Source organism: Chinchilla lanigera, unplaced genomic scaffold, assembly GCF_000276665.1.
Source record: "Chinchilla lanigera isolate Chin_1 unplaced genomic scaffold, ChiLan1.0 scaffold00096, whole genome shotgun sequence".
Lineage (NCBI taxonomy): Eukaryota > Metazoa > Chordata > Mammalia > Rodentia > Chinchillidae > Chinchilla > Chinchilla lanigera.
In genome coordinates, this window is record NW_004955497.1 from 2041855 (window position 1) to 2054491 (window position 12637).

At 42.8% G+C, this 12637-nt stretch overlaps 1 protein-coding gene across 1 annotated transcript in view; it reads right to left on the reverse strand.

Annotated features, from left to right (window-relative positions):
• The window catches only part of Micu2 (mitochondrial calcium uptake 2), a 94076-nt gene that overhangs the window by 31520 nt on the left and 49919 nt on the right, over positions 1 to 12637 (reverse strand). The window contains exons 4-5 of the mRNA XM_013505450.1: positions 8147 to 8178; positions 7970 to 8045 (exon numbers count right to left, since the gene is read on the reverse strand). Of these exons, the coding sequence (XP_013360904.1) occupies positions 7970 to 8045; positions 8147 to 8178 (108 nt within the window). The remainder of the gene's footprint in view (positions 1 to 7969; positions 8046 to 8146; positions 8179 to 12637) is intronic.

Consider the following 12637-nt stretch of genomic DNA (forward strand, 5'->3'; position numbering starts at 1 on the left):
AAAGTTATTGGAACTCTAGAGAGTTGATTCCAATCTATTACTTTTAGTGCAACCCATGGCGAGAATAAAGACACGAAGGCATATCTGTAGTTATGGGGAGCCAAGGGGCCCTCAGTCCAGCCACAATGACTGTCATCCAGAACAAAGGCCTTGGCCCAGGGCCGAACCCGGGTTTCATGTGTTCATGAAGAAGCTTGAGGATGAGTGACTGTGAGAACTGTGGGAAGCGGGTGAGTGCCGTGAGCTGGGCCAGGTAGGAGGCCCGAAATCACCTCTGCAAGTGCAGAGAGAAGGATACGCAGAAAGAGTCATCTGCATCACACAGCTGAGATAGAAACTGATGTTTTGGGGTCGGTGCTTCAGCTCTGAAGTGTACCTTTCAAGCTCCAGGAAGTCAAAGCCTCTAACCCCAGGCTAAGGCTCCACCCCAGCCTCACATCCTGCCTCATCCAGGCTCACTCGTGGGAACAATGCAGCGTCCAGGGAGACAAGCCTGCCTGCCATCTCCAAAGACTACCATCAGCACCTTGGCTGGTCCGATACGCACTGCCTGAAGCCAACCGAAGGGACAGGGAAGGGTCCTAGCCAGCTCTGCTCGCATCAACACATGGAAGAAGGGTCAGGCTCAGCCAAAATGGAGGCAACCGCTCCTCTTTCAAGAAGAGTCGCCTGGGTGGTCCTCCACACCCTGGCTCACTCCCCAGGATCAAGCTTCCATTACTTTGTAGGGGAAAATCTGCTTTGTATACAAGTGCTTTCGATTACAAGCACGTTTCCAGAATGAACTATGCTTACAAACCAAGGTTCCACTGCATGTGATCTGAACGTATTCTCCATTTGGTGCATGACCTTACCTTTTCATTCTCCTACGTTCTTTGATTCATGAACATTCTTTGTTTTCTTTTTTATGGTGCTGGGGATTAAACCCAGGGCCTCACGCATGGTAGGCAAGTCCTCTACCACTGAGCTACCTGTCCAACCCATACAAATTCTTAATACTGATGCAGTCTAATCTGTTTCTAAGTTTTGGTTTGTTCCCTTTATTTAAATTTCTTATAATTTATAGCTTCTCCCCAGTCTTTTCCCCTTTGAACCTAATGAAGCTGATCTCTTGTTCTACAAGATTTCTAACAGTCAAAACTTCTGACGACTACTTCCTTAATACTCTTTCACACATTCTTTTAACTTCTGTATTTTCTATAAACTGGTGCTCAGATTCAGAGATGTGCTAAGATTTGAGAATTCTTTATAGATGTTTTATACTTCTATTAGGGGCCAAAACACAGGTGTTTATTGAATGCCAGACAGTCAGCAAGAGTTACACTATAGGACAATGTGAAATCATCTCCAGAGTTTATATTGTCACAGGCGTCAAAGAGGAAGTAATTCTAAAGGCAGTCTATGCAGATGAATAAAAATTAAAAAAAGATACCCGAGACGAGGTCTGTCCGTGTTGCCCAGGCTGATCCTCCTGCCTCACCCTTCAGAGCAGCTGGGACTACAAGCAAGTTCCGCTGCCCCTGGCTTAACGATGAAGTTTAACTAAGAGGGGCTGGTTCAGGTGGGAAGCCGTGCAACAAAGAGGAAGCACAGGACGAAAACTGACGGTGACTGTAGTTATACTCATGGGGAGAAGCAGTGGGAAGGGAGGCCGCGGTGGAGGCCAGGCGGAGGCGACCGGAGGGAACACGCGGGCTCTGCTGTGAGGGGGGCCGTTCCCCGACGGCTCCAGCTGCCAAAGAACAAGGCAGGGACTCAGGGCCCAGCACGGCCCAGAACGAGGACGGAAGATTTTATATCTGCATGAGCCCATGCGTTAGCTGTAAGGGACTTCAGGTACGTATTTTAAATGTTTTAAATGAGTTACTCTTTTTACATTACCATCTCTTTGCTGTTTTTATTTAGAGCAGGTATAATACTAAATACTCTTTAATACTAAAAAAGTCTACATGAAGTCTTCAAATTCATTTATCTTACAACTATGCAGTGTTTATATGAAGGGAGAATAAATTAAATGTGTTTTGTCATATCGTGTACCTGGGAAAAACGCTCTAATGTTAGTCGAAGGATCAAAGTAGCTCACCCTTTGACAGCCTCAAAGAGTAGAAAATAGCATTTTTTTAGTTTTCAAACGAACATAACAATGTGAAAAAAAATGGCCAAATGGCTAGACTATACTGGGCTTGGTGCCAGGAGAGACCTCACTTTTCTTTAAACATAGGTAAAATGTCCTTTATGTAAGGGGAACTTCTTGAAAAGGAAAATTCCAGTGTCTTTCTTTGAAATATTGACTTAAGTAAGAAGCTTGAATAAACAGAGAGTTGAGACAGTGTAAAAATAGCACCTTCTACTCTCAAGATAAATTATAAATAAACAATATAGTTCTACAATAGCATTTTAGGAATCTGCCCTCTGAAAATGCTTTTAAAGAAAACTGATACTTTAGAATACTCACAGGAGAAGCAGTTTAATACATACATTACATTTTATTGTGAAATGAATGTTATTAAATAGCAATGTTTCGAAAAAATTTTTAAATGTTTACTGAAAAGTAACTACTTCCACTTCATGATGACAAAGGAAAACAAAATACCTCGGTTACAAGAGTATTAAAATATAAAATAGTGATAAAATCTCACCACAAAATTTACAAGACATATATACAGCTAAAAGAGTAAATAACATATTATAAATGTGTATTAATTCTGGAAATAATGTCACATTAGCCTTCTGAAGTTTTCTCTTCCTTTTCAAAACTGTTTTAATGATTTCACGCCTTTATGATTTTTATAGAAAATTGCTATCTTCAAATGTTTCATTTCAAAATGTTTCTTGGAATTTTTAATTTCTCTGTAATGTTTTCTGTTTTTTGTATAATATTTCAAAATTTTATGAACTATAAAGAAATATTTTAAATAATTTACATTTAAACAACTGTTGACAAATCTCTAAGGAACAATAGGAGAGATGCATAAATTTTTACTATGCTTCTTCTAGAAATATTTTAAAGTTAGAACCACCCTAAAATATGAACTGCTATTGGGTCGGATTTTGAGAACCCCATTTCCCAAAGGGGCTGGATTATCCCATGTGGTATAATACTTCATTTGTATCTTATAACATATCTTATAGCAGATGTTCAGTGCATTCTTGAGGATGGTATTATACTAAAAATCATGCTCAGTTTAAAAAAATGTATACTAATTATTGCTTACAATTTTCTCTATTATAATATATGGTAGGTGAATTAATTTTCTTATTTCACGAATGTAGTACCTTTGCTAGTTACCATACAGTACAAATTTTGACAGCCTTTATGTGTGGGAAAATGGAATATCTTAAATCATGCTAAATGTAGCTCAGTTTTACATTGTTTATTTTTCACACGTTATAGCTAAGTAAAGTGTATGCACTGAACCTTTCTTGTAAAGAAGAGTCACTTTTATGGATTTGTTTTTCCCCTTTAAGTTGGCAATACATCTATCAAGCAACGTATTTCAGAGAAAAGCTAAAAAATAACTGTTAAATCTTTCTTCAAAACCTTCCCTACTGTACTACCCCCCGCCACCCGTACTGGGAATCAAACTCAGACCTTGCACTTGCCAGGCAGGCGCTGTGCCCCTGAGCTAAATCCCCAGCCCCACCTCTTGCACTTAAAAGCTACTTTTCTTTCTAGCCAACATTAGATCACAATCAGTATCACAGCCAAGGTATACAAAAGTCTGAGCACTTCTGTGCTGGACTCCGTCACAATTTTATCATCATTTTTGTTATTCTGTTTTATTTGTTCCATCAAAAATTTTAACTGAGCACATGCTGTGTACAAGACTCTGTGCTAAGATCTGAGAAGTTTACAGCGGAAAGGTACAGCCCTTTCCCACGGCCTAGGAGGTCAGCAGGTGAGACAGACACAGGCGGTTACACGAAGTACGGCCGGAAGGAACAGAGGACAGCACGCGCACTGGGGAAGGCACAGCTCTTCCCGCCAAGGAACAGAACAGTCCACGGAAGAATGAAGCCTGGGCTGCTCCCCGACTCGCAGAAGGCCGCCGGAGGAGGCTGGGGTGAGAAAGCGGGCGAGCGAGGGCAGCACAGCACAGCAAAGTGAGCTGCACGTGCAGAACGCGGCCGCAAGGGCCGGCACCCACAGCGCGCGCGCGCGGAACGGTGACGGGGAGAAGGCAAGGCTGTGGGGGCAGGGCCGCAACGCGCTCACAGGCCCAACCAAGGGAGGTGGGCTTCCTCCTCCCGCCCCCCCCTCCTTCAATGCTGGGGGTTAACACACACCCCCCTCCCCCAGCTGGCACACGCTAGGCAAGTGCTCTAACACTGAGCTGCGTCTGCCCTGCAGCACGGAAGTGAAACGCTGGCTCACGGCTCTTTGGAGCCCACCTCCCTCACCATGCTCAGGCCTCCAAGATGTCACTGGCTACCTGCCAGGCAGCCTCCCACGTTCTTCCAAGTGTCAGTAAACCTCATCACCTCTACGAGTGCAAAGACTAACTACTCCCCGTTCCTTCAAGTGTACCGCAGAATGACCTATCGGTGTAGATGGCCCTTGTTGGGTTTCATCAAAGGAAACAGAAGAAACAATCAGAATGGGGACGAAAACACCTCCAGAAATGGTGCCAAAAGAAGGGCTTTTTTGTTTTTTGAGACAAGAGTCTCACTATGTAGTACAAGCTGGCCTTGAACTCACTTTGTAGCCCAGGCTGGCCTCGAACTTGTAGTGACTCTCCTGCCTCGGCTTCCTGAGTGCTGGGATTACAGGTATGTGCCATCAGGCCCGGCTGCAGCTGTTCCGAAGTGAGGTTATATAAGCACCAGATATGTCCGGGGGCAGGTAAGCCGCAAATTTACAAGTTCTTCCCGGATCTGGTCACTGGGGGCCCCCGGTGATCTTGACAGGAGCGATGTCCAAGGAGGCCGGGCCAGTCAGTGGGCTGAAGGGCAGGCGGGAGCGGAGGAAGAGACCACAACACAAACAAGAAGACCTGAGTCACAGCAAGTGTGGGAGTCAGGAAAGGAGGGAGGTGGCTGGCAGGGAGCGTAAGGGCAAAAGAGGAACTTTTTCTCCAAAACTGGGAGAAGATTATAAACTTACAGAAGACAAGAATGATGAGGTAGAGAGAAAGACACTGCTAATGTGGAAGGAAGAGTGCACCACGTGGAGAGTTCCTGAGAAGGAAAGAGATGTGGCCTGGGGCAGACAGACACACGGACTTCTCTCACAAGGAACAGAACCAGAGCAGTGAGGCTGGCGAGGACGGATGCTGTCGGAGGAATCAGACACAACGGGAGATTTGCAGGCAAGCTCTTTTCCGTTATATACAGGAAAAGCGCCTTGAGACGTCTGTTAAATTCCTCCCAGCACAGGCTATGCTTCACAATAAATTTTACAAATTTTAACAATTACCTGTATGATGCTGAGAACAGAATATCTGATTTTAGACATACATTCGTGTCATCAAAAGTAGAGCAGAACAATTTAAAAAACGAACTTTTGTGTTCAGACCTGCCACATTCGGATTGCTTTTCCTTAACGGACTGCAGGCAATATACTTGTCAGTCGGGTATTATAGGTGGTATATCCTGAATTAACTACATGCTGCACTAAATATGGTAATATGATGCCTAATCTAAATTTAAATATGGTTCAGGAAAAGGAAGAACCTTCGACGCAGCTGCCAGTCACCGAAGAGTAAGCTGACAAAACGCTGCCCTCGGGGCTGAGCCTTGCTTCCCGGGCTGCTTCTCTCCTCACTCTGCACATGCTTCCTCCCGGCGGGCCCTGCAACCGCGGCCTCCAGGGTGGAGTCCTAAACGAGACACATCCTCTCCTTCCCCCACAGAACAGCCCACGTATCACGGGGAATGCACAATCACTCACCTAGGGCCCGAACCAGAAATCCGGGCATATGTGACTTTTCTTTGTCCCCTTTCACATCCAATCTGTCACTAAGTCCTATGGATTCTGTCACCAAAATACCTACCCATGCGTGCTCTTGCCTGCATCTCCACAGCCTCCCTTCCAGTCCGCGACCCCTCGCTGTCTGTTGTTCCCTTGCTTCTATCCAGCTGCCAGGCTGCTACCAGAGTGATTCTTCTAGCTTGTGTTATAGGTGTCGCTTTTAACTCACAACTCTTCAGCAGTAATCCACGTCTTCAGGATAAGGTCTGAACTCTCCCATCTAACCCATGAAGCAGTCTCTGACTTGGGCTCTGCTTGCTTCTTAGCTCATGTCCAACCACGGTCAGCAGCCACCACTCCCATCCCAACATGGCATCTCTCCTGCTCGGTTAGACACCTGAACGCTGGTCGGTGCAGCACCTCTCCTGCCTCAGCCATCCCCTCTTCCACTTCTATACAAAACGCCCAGCAGCTCTGCGATCTCACTCCACAGCAGATGTCCACGACCTCTTCAGTGTGTGTCTATGACCTATTAATTCTGCCTTACGTGAGACCTGGTTCTCCATCAAGGATACCAGTGCCCCTTATATCTGAAGACAGCCCTCCGCTCCTGTGTTCCAGGATTTGTCTTATTCCTATTCCTTTTCTCGTACACTTTCTACCTCTCCTTCTCAACAACAAAAAACATGCTACTTTTTCATAAAAACAAATGTGTGGGCAGATGTATAGCTCAGTGTTAGAGCACGTGCTAACGTGTGAGGCCTAGCTTTAATCTGCAGCACCAATGAAACAAATATCCTCCACCAAAAACCAACCCAACCAGCCAACCAGCCAGCCAACCAACCAGCCAACCAGCCAACCAACCAGCCAACCAACCAGCCAACTCACCAGCCAACCAGTCAAGCAACCAGCCAACCAGCCAGCCAACCAGTCAATAGGCCCTCAGCCTGCCTCCCCTGACACCTGCCCTCGCTCTGCTCAGGCCTGGCCTCTCGGTAGGCTTTACTCACTTCCTCGTGTTCCACCCACTTCTCCAAGTCCTGCAGCAGGTTTCAGATTCCATCCCCGCACTGCCCTGTAGTCACTAAAGGTCATGCACTTCCTGTTGCTGACCTGAGGGGCAGTTCTCGGGCTGTAGCTTACCTAGCTCCTGAGTTCGCTCCAGTTTTACACATTTGGTCAGAGGTTCTGTGTGGGGCCACAGACCAATACTGGTTAGTAGGCTCTTAGGGAATGGGCTGCAAAGCAGGAGGTGAGCTGCAGGCAGTGAGACGCTTTATCTGCATTTACAGTTGCTCCCCACTGCTGGCTACCACTGAGCTCCGCCTGCTGCCGGGTAAGATCATGAGTCTCCTCAAAACAGGACCCACTGTGAACTGTTTCCTTGAGCGCCACCTGTGAATCTAGTGTCTGACAGGTGGCGTGGAGCTGAGGCAATGACGCTAGCTTGGAGAATGTAGTATTGCAAACGTATACTAAAAAAAGAAAGAAAGAAAGAAAGAAAGAAAGAAAGAAAGAAAGAAAGAAAGAAAGAAAGAAAGAAAGAAAGAAAAAGAAAAAAAGAAAGAAAGGAAGGAACCACTCTACCCCATCCACAGAAAAAACTGTCTTTCATGAAACCGGTCCCTGGGGCCAAAAAGCTTGGAGACGGCTGCATCTGCTAACCTCCTCCGCATCACAGCCGCCAAGGGGAGCATGTGTCAAGGAGGAAGTTACCAAATTTTCCTCTACTTCTCTGGTCACTGTCTTGGTTTCTCACACTGGTCCTTTACCTCCGCCTACTTCCTGACACGCTGGCACTCCTCCCTGAGGTCTTCTCACCTTCTCACTTTAGACTTAAATCTCATCTTTTTACTTTTAAGTTGACCTCATTCCTTCTCCTGAAGTTTTAACAATTTATCTTTAATTGTTCAAAGAATCTGAGAACATTATCTCTTACTTAACCAATACATTATGCTTAAAAAAATAACATGGTGCAAATCTCATACCTTAATTCTCTAACAATACTTTAGTTAAACAAAACAGAGATATGGAAATTTAACAACAAATGAACATTACCTCTATCGCCAAGGTCTCGAAAGAAGGTTGATCCACAACCAGCCTTTGGGATTCCTGCCAGGACATCCTCAATATCCTTTGAATACACATATTAAAATCTTTCAATTTAACTTATAAAAGATCATTTTCTATCTACAAACAAACAAATACACAAAAACTCCCCAACATATTGCTTACCTTCCTTGCCAGCTTCTTGACTGAAGTTTTACCTGTAGCAGAAAGGAAACATTATTTTAGTGCCCATATTTCTTGATAAGCTCAACTTGTATTCAGAAAGAAAATTATTTACAAGACAACCAGCCATATATTTATAAAAAATAAAGGTTTACTCTTAAACTAAAATTTAATACACATGAACTACAACTATGAGCCAATGATTTTGCTTAAACTAAAACACAGAGATAAATGTTTTTTGCAAGAGCTGCGATTCTATCTCACTCCAGAAAGAATGGCCATCACCAAGAAATCAACCAATAACAAATGCCGGCAAGGTTGTGGGGAAAAAGGAACCCATTTCCTCTGTTGATAGGAGTGCAAATTGGTATGACCACTATGGAAATCTGTATGGAAAGTCCTCAAAAAACTAAAACCAGAGGTTCCATTTGACCCAGCAATTCCCCTTCTTGGTATTTACCCGAAGAGTTAAAAGCATCACACCACAGTGATACATCACATCTATATTTTTAGCATCACAATTTGTAATAGCTAAATTCTGGAAACAGCCCATATACCCATCAACAGATGAATGGATAAAGAAAAAATGATATTTATAAACAACGGTACTTATATACAATCTTCCACAAAGATGGATAAACGTGAGCCATTTGTACATAAATGGATACATCTTGAGACCATAATGAAATGAAATAAGTAAGACACACAAGTTTGAAACCTGAAGGGTAAACAAGGAACCAAATGGAGGATAGATACTGGGAAGTAGGAAGTACATGTTCAGATGGGAAGGGGAACAGGGAGGGGGAGGGGAAGGGGAAGGAACGAAACAGATTCAAACAAATGATGGAAGATTAAAAAAATGGAAACAAAGCTTCTGTAAATGGGGAGCGGAAGAAGGGTTGAAGGGAGGAGAGTGGAATGGGAAAAAAGAAGAATTAAGTTATATTATGGGTTGTTACAAATTCCCTATGATGACTGGGAGCACTATGTACGGCAAATATGTACTAATAAAAATTAAACAAATACAAAATTACAAAAGATTTCAGAAATGTGTTATCCTGATCCTGACCTTTTGGATAAGCTATTATCTTCATCTGACATAAAACAATGACTAAGAGGAATTATGTCATACCGGCATTGCAGGATTTATTCTTTCATACAGACTTGTCAAAAAACCGGTGTTAAGACTCCTTCAGGTCCATGGAAGTAAAATAGCAGTAAAAACCTGCAGTACTTTCAACCCTTAATTGATTAATTACACATGATATGACTACAGAGGCAGTTCTGTTGCTTTCAGTTGTAACGGAAACTAGTAACACTAGCTATTTCACATGATCTGCTGGACACAGTAAACTGAATATAAAAAAATGGAAAATCCCGTATTATATAATCAGGTGGATATAAGTTCCTCGCTATATGAGCTAAGTACATGTATCTAAAATCCTCATCAAAACCAGCTATCATAAGAGCATGGAGCTCGAACCTGTTACTTTTGCCGCAGCCTCCATTTTATAAACATATGGTAGAATTAAACTGGGAACCAAGTGAAATGCTTCAAGCGTGAAGGAGGACAGGCTGGTACGCTTGTGGCACTAAGTCGTAGGCTAATGCCCTCTGGTGGCGTGTTCCAAACAGTACGAGCTGGTATTGAAAAATGAGCCTTAAATAGTCCTTTCAGTGTCTCATTAAAACCAGCACAACAAGCAAAACAGAAGCCATATGTATATGACTATTAGAAGAATCCGAAAGAAATCATGGAATTAGGAAGTAGACTCATTTTAATATTAAATGCTTTATCCTGTTTTACTTTTTATTGGTTATATAGAAATCCCAGGAAGTAGGATTAAAATGGATGGAATCTGAAAGCATCTCAAATTTAGAATTACTCTGAGGCTACTGGAAGAGCAAAATATGTTTTGGGTTTGGGTTATGAAAATTATGGTCATTTAAGAACTTTTATTCTTGCCTGTAACTCATCTTTTCTTTTAGTGACTGCTTTTTACATCCTTCAGAGAGGTAAGAACATTGCAGTGAGAGCAACAGTAAGCAGACTAGCAGCAGAGAAGCGCCTAGAGAACGTGGAAGGGTCTGTGTCCCCTCTGAGTTTCCCTGGGGAGGTGCGGCACATCTGTAAGAAGAAAAGGACAGCCAATGGGCTTTCAATCTGCCTGGGGTGGTGGGGTGGTGATAAACTGGGAGACAAATACATTTTAAATTATTGCCATCTTGCAGTTTGGCCACTAAGAAAATCCTCACTGAGTCTCACTCTGTGCACGCGAGTGTGTGAATGCGTGCGTGTGTGTAAAAACGCCCCGTGGCTGGAAGATTGAGTACTTCTGTACAGTGTTCAAAGGCTGAGAGAAGACGGCGCTCATGGCACTGGCACACCCAGGTGCTGCTCTTCTGCTCAGGGAGGAAGGGGAAGTGAGGCGTTCCTAGTGAGTCACTGGGGGCCTGCAGAACTGACTTCTGGGGCACAATATATCACTGACTTGTGCTTTTCAGACCTTTGAAGAAATAAAAGCCAGCTGGCTCCTACCCATCAATTTGCTTTCTTATTTGAACTGTACTACCTGAATGTTTCGGTTTACTGGCCTGCTTAGATCCACAAGCTCTCAAATATAAGAAAAGCATATAAATAATCATGTTATTATTATTTTAGTGTCTTTCCCTATTTCTTTTCTAACGCATGATTTAAAAATGAGTATTTTCAACTGGGATCAAAGATTGGTATTTTCTATAGTTTTTTTGCAATATTTTTCATAACTCATTGAAATCATCCATTTAAACTACACAGCTTGGCAGTTTTTAGTATAGAGTTGTACCAACATCACCACAATCTAATTTCAGGATATTTTCATCACCGCACAATGAGAAAGCCTTCAGGAGCAGTCACTCTTCCCCGTCCCTTTCCCTAGTCTGAGGAAACCACTAATTTAGTTTCTGTATCTAGGGGTTTAACCTATTTTGGACATACTGTATACATGAAATCATACAATTTGTGGTATTTTGTGCCTGACTTTGTCCATTTAGCATGATATTCTCAACATCCATGCATGTCGTAGTGTGTCTGTACTTCATCTTTTAGTGTAGAAATAGTATGACACTGCATGGATGGGTATTCCACATTTTGTTGGTCTTTCATTCACTGATAAACACTTGAGTTCTTTCTATTTTTTAGCTATTATGAATAATGTTGCTGTGAAGATTTATGTGCAAATTATCGCGTGAACACACGTTTTTCTTCTCACAGGTGTGTATCTAGGGGCAGAATTGCTAGGTCATGCAGTAACTGTAAACAGCATTTTGAGGAACTGCCGAACTGTTTTCCAAAGTGGTCACACCTTTTTATATTTCTCCTGGCAATGTAAGAGGTCCCAATTTTACCACATCCTTGTCAATGTTTTTTATTGTTTGTAAAGGATTAATATTTAAGTATAAGAAATTTGGAGTATAAACCAGAAACTAAAGGAAATTCAGAACAACCTGAAGTCACACTGCATTATGTCAAGCAAGGCCCTATCTCTAAGGTGACCCCGAATGAACAAGACAGCAAAGAACACTACATACTTCATACACAAACTAAGAAACTTACTAATCATAAGCTGTAGTCAATTTTAAAAGCATACTTAAAATTTAAGGTTTTATTAGTGTGGCAATGTAAATGGATTTAAACCATGGATTACATTAATAGTTTCTTAGCTATAATACTTAAAACACAAATAACCAAAGAGAAAAAAAAACAGATGAATTGTATTTCATAAAAAATAAAAACTTTTGTGCATCAAAGGACAATATTCAGAATATATAAAGATCACTGTATCTCAACAATGGAAAGATACCACTGAAAATGGGTAACAGGAGACGGGGCTCCTGCTCCTGCCACTGACCCGGAGCTGCGGCGACTGGTGGGAAGCAAGTCCTAGACGGGCTCCTGCTCCCTCCATCGACGGGACTCAGGGCCCTGAGACCTGCAGGAAAGCCAGTGACACGGTAGGACCCCGGCTACAGTGGACATGACGGACAGGCGGGACTAGTGGCTAAGAAAAGTCCAAAGCAACAGTAACAATATGGGCCAGCAAGTGGTAAATTAGGTGGACCAGCTTTGTGCTTGGGGGCAAAGACAAGCAGAATAGAAGTGGCCAGTTAGGGCCACCTTCTTTTCTCTATGTTTTTCTTTTTCTTTTCTCTTTCTTTTCTTTTTTCTTTTTTTAAATGGCTGGGGAGAACTCCAGCCATAGAAAACTAATCCCATCCCCCAAATCCAGAGACAAAGATCAGACTCAAAGCCAGCGAAAATTCACCTGCAATATTGGCTAGAGTGCACATTCTGGGATCAGACTTGGACCTACCACAGAACTATAGACACTACAGGAATCTCACTACTTCTATTTTTCTCTGTCTGGTGGGTTTTCCTCTTAGTAGTCTGCTGGGTTAGTATGTTTTTAAAATTTTTAATTTATTTTTTTGTTTCTTTTTGTTTGTTTGTTTGTG